This window comes from Sinocyclocheilus grahami, unplaced genomic scaffold, assembly GCF_001515645.1.
Source record: "Sinocyclocheilus grahami isolate Dianchi unplaced genomic scaffold, SAMN03320097.WGS_v1.1 scaffold1435.1, whole genome shotgun sequence".
In the NCBI taxonomy this organism is placed as follows: Eukaryota; Metazoa; Chordata; class Actinopteri; order Cypriniformes; family Cyprinidae; genus Sinocyclocheilus; species Sinocyclocheilus grahami.
In genome coordinates this window covers 53,674-58,274 of record NW_015506614.1, presented here as the reverse complement: position 1 = coordinate 58,274, position 4,601 = coordinate 53,674, and the positions used below count along the sequence as shown (strand labels likewise).

The 4,601-nt window shown below is 31.4% G+C and overlaps 1 protein-coding gene across 1 annotated transcript in view; it reads right to left on the bottom strand.

The window, feature by feature from the left end:
* Positions 1 to 4,128, bottom strand: part of alp3 (alkaline phosphatase 3) — a 25,970-nt gene extending 21,842 nt beyond the window's left edge. Inside the window, 2 exon segments of the mRNA XM_016256472.1 lie at positions 1,039 to 1,155; positions 3,808 to 4,128. Of these exon segments, the coding sequence (XP_016111958.1) occupies positions 1,039 to 1,155; positions 3,808 to 3,910 (220 nt within the window). The 5' untranslated portion in view covers positions 3,911 to 4,128.
* Between the last annotated feature and the right edge of the window lie 473 nt (positions 4,129 to 4,601).

The following is a 4,601-nucleotide window of genomic DNA, read 5'->3' as shown; positions in this document are numbered from 1 at the left end:
TTTATTCCTATCTATATTCTGAAGGTTTTTATAGAAGGGTTTGTTTATATATCATTTGCATGGTTTTATTACTGCACTTTATCTCTTTGCGTCTATAGATTTCAGTTACTATCCATATCTTTTAATTTTTTTCTCTATTTCAGCAGCACTTTCAAATACCAAAACTTAAGAGTTTTATTCCACTCTATATTCTGAATGATTTTACTGAGGGGTTTGATTATACATCATTCGTCTGGTTTTATTATGGCACTTCATCTATTTTGCATCTGCATGTTGATTTCAGTCACAATATATATCTTTAAAGGCCGTTTCTCAAAATTAGTTTTTTCTCCACTTCAGCAGCACTTACACACACCAAAACTTAGAGCTTTATTCCTCTCTATATTCTGAAGGTTTTTATAGAAGGGTTTGTTCATATATCATTCATCTGATTTATATAACATTTTATTCCTAAAAACATGGTGAAAGTGTTTTTTTTGTTTTATGGAGTGATAAAAAGATAAATCTAAAATCCCCTCAGTAAAAACCTTTCTGTCAACAAAATCAAAGAAGAATTGTGAACCTGGCTTTATCCAGTGTTCAGATTTATACTTTATATTCTCTATTTTTATAGAAGGGTTTGTTCATATATCATTCATCTGATTTATATAACATTTTATTCCTAAAAACATGGTGAAAGTGTTTTTTTTGTTTTATGGAGTGATAAAAAGATAAATCTAAAATCCCCTCAGTAAAAACCTTTCTGTCAACAAAATCAAAGAAGAATTGTGAACCTGGCTTTATCCAGTGTTCAGATTTATACTTTATATTCTCTAGAAATGCGTGCCAATGAGTGAAATTTAACTAGTTAATGCCTCATTTACATATTTCAGAAAACTTGTAATAAAAAACAATTGTCTTAATGTACTGTGATTAATCAACTGGGGAAGTACGGTGATGTCTATTAGTTAAACTTTAATAAAATTGTACCCTGTTCACCTGTAGTGTCTTGCTTTAATCTTAAGCACTTTGCTGAAGGTTGTAAAATGTTCATCTTACCATCTCCCAGAAACAGCAGAATGTTTTTGGCCACATTAGTGTTGTGTTTTCTGCTGAGAGCCGAACACAGTGTGTTTTGAGCCGAACTCCTCCAGAACTCTGGATTCTCCTCTTCAACTGAGATACGGACAAACAAATGCTACACACATTAGTTTTGTGCAAGATGACAAGATAAATACATAACTGACAAAACAATTTTTTCTCTGCTGTGCTTCAGTCTCAAACACTCAGTGCTTCTCAGGTTTAACCAAGAACCTTCTTCTCATCAAGAACCATTTTCACTTTCTTTAGTTGATTTACGGTTTTGTGAAGATTAAAAGAAGTTCTTGATGATTCATTCTAGGTTCTTCAGATCAGTGTTTTGGTTTCTGGGTTCTTCAAAGCATCAGATTCACTCTTAACCAAAAGAGGTTTCCATAGCATTGTCATAGAAGAACCTTAACAAAAACATTATTAAAATAACCTTTTTGTTCAGCGTGAAGATCATTTCAATTATCTTAGAATCTTTTGTGCAATGTTTCATGATATTAAAGGTTCTTCATGAAACCATAATGGCAATAAAGATGATTTATTTTTAAGTGTTTATGTTAATGCTTTTCTAAAGAATTAAGAGAAATATGACTGAAATATAAATATTTGATGATAAACAAATGTAAACAAAAATGAGATGTTTAAGTATGTCAATTTAAAATAAAACAACAACAACAAACAAATTACAATATATTTTTTTTAAATTTATAAATTATAGTTATATAGAAATATAATAAAAAAAGAAGAAAAACTAATAAAAATGACAAAAGCACATTCAATTACTAAAACTTAAACTAAAAATAAAATGGAAACTGAACATAAAAATAAAGGCTAACTCTAAATATAAATGAAATATTAATTCAAAATATTACAATATGTTTGTAAAACAAAAGTTACAAATGAAAGCTACATAGAAATATAACTTAAAAATAAGAAAAATGAATAAAACGATAAAAGCACTTAAAATTACTAAAACTTAAACGAAAATATAAAATTAAAGGCTAATTCTAAATAAAAAGTCAATACTAATTAAAAAAAAACTATATAAATTATACTAAAACACTGATCTGAAACAACTTTTCCACAATAAAATAAAAAAATATAACCAAAAAAAAAAAAATATATATATATATATATATATAAAATATATAAAAGCTAATTCAAAATATCAACAAATACTACAAAATAGAGGGCTGCCTTGAGGTTGGGATCCCAACTTTCATTTCTCACATTTTCAGAGGTAAAAAAAAAAAAAAAAATAAAAAAAAAAAAAAAAATATATATATATATATATATATATAAAATATATAAAAGCTAATTCAAAATATCAACAAATACTACAAAATAGAGGGCTGCATTGAGGTTGGGATCCCAACTTTCATTTCTCACATTTTCAGAGGTAAAATGGGTTGCAAATGCCATTCAGGTTGACTTTAAAAGGTTCACCAGTGAAATCTGGCTGAAAAACCCTTTCTACGAATGTTTATTCTTAAGATGTAAAGATGAAATATGTTTAATCACGCAAATGAATGAATGGTTAGAAGAAGAATATCACCTGTAAAGCTTCAGATATTGTATCATCATTACATAATCTACAGCAACCATAGAAAGGGAAAACTGACACGCAGAAATGCATATATACAGCACATCACATGCATGTCTCGGAGTTTCATTCTGCGGTTTGTGAGATCTCTAATACCTCCATCATTTCTCCCAGACAGCAGTGAGAAATCTCCTGCTTCTCAAACGAGGCCAGTGAATGAAAGAGAGCAGCTGTCTGAAGACAGAGCGACTCGAAGTGACTTTGATGTGGAGTGGATCCTCTTGAATGTGGACTGGAGTGGATCAAATTCACGAGTCGCAGCCATTGATTAGAGAAGCAGCTCAAAACTCAAACCCACACACTTTCTACAGATAAAAAGCGCTCAGCCACTCTCAGAGGAGACGGTTTCTCAACCACACGCCTCTATCTGTCTGAATAACACCGCAGCTGCAGTACCACATCAAACTATTCATAAAAACCCTTCATCATAATATAAAGATACTTTGTTTCCACTAAATGGTTATGAAAATGATAGCATATGCATGTACGATGGTATTTTTAATGTACTTCATGGCTACATGTCTTAAAAATGCAAAAATATGTATTTTTATGGTATTGTAAATATATATATATATATAAACAAGCCATTACTGTGAAACAGTGTGTAAATAATGCATCATAATTCATTAATTTCACTACATTATTGATAAATTGGTATTTATACTACAGTTCGAAAGTTTGGGGACTGTAAAATTGCTTTTGAAAGACATCTCTTCTGCTCACAGAGGCTGCATTTATTTGATCAAAAATACTGAAATATTTTTAGAATTTAAAACAGCTGTTTTCTATGTGAATATCTGTTAAACTAATTTATTTCTGTGATCGCTCCAGTCTTCGGTGTCACATGATCTTCAGAAATCATTCTAATATTTGCTGCTCAAGAAACATTTATTATTATCAATGTTGGAAACATTCATATTTTTGTTGAAACTGTGATACATTTTATTTTTCAGGATTCACAGATGAACAGAAAGTTCAGAAGAACAGCATTTATTTGCAATAGAAATCTTTCGCAACATTATAAATGTCTTTACGGTCACTTTTGATCAATTTAATGCATCCTTGATGAATAGAAGTATTAATTCCTTTAAGGAAAATTAATGTAAATCTGTAAAATCTGATGACAGGCGTCTCACCTGATCCAGAGCTCATGCACAGCAGAGGCAGCAGATAACAGAGGACGGACACACGGACAGCAAACATGACGAGACCACGCCGAAAACACGCAAGAAACCGCATAAATCAGTTCAGACAGACGACTTCTGACCCCCCCAGTGATGTAAACACCGTCTCCACCAATCAGCACGCAGATCACAGACAACTCAAGAGTTCATGGACACTAGAAACACATGCCTGATAAACACCGACAAGTGACTGCAAAGTGTGTATAACTCACACACTGCATCCTTAAATCAAGATGCTTTTACTTGAGAAACAAAATAGAATTGTTTTCTGAAAATGAACTGAGAATCTGCCACTGTGCTCAGAAAAACAAACTTAACGCAAAAGGAAAACAAGTTATTTTTCTGACCCCATTGGCAGCTATTCTATAACTCACTTAAAAATTTCCCAAGTCATTTTCCTTCTCAAGTAAACGCATCTTGATTAAAGAACGTTTAGATATTCGTACTAAAAAAACGGAACCAATCGTTCAGGGCTTGATGATTATTATTAGTGGCTGATATGAGGATATTTATGAATCAAGAGCCATAAAAGAAGATAAAACCGACAGATTAACAGATGCGAGGTTCACTTGTATGATGCTGATAACACGCCTTTATCAAATCAGACCCTATTTCTCACACTACATAAAGAGCAAAGTATAAAGCGCACACTTTGTGCATCAATCACAACACAATCTTCACGTGCTGTACCTTAAAAATAAGGTGGATAAAATAATAAATGATGAGATTAATCCAGTAAACTCTCA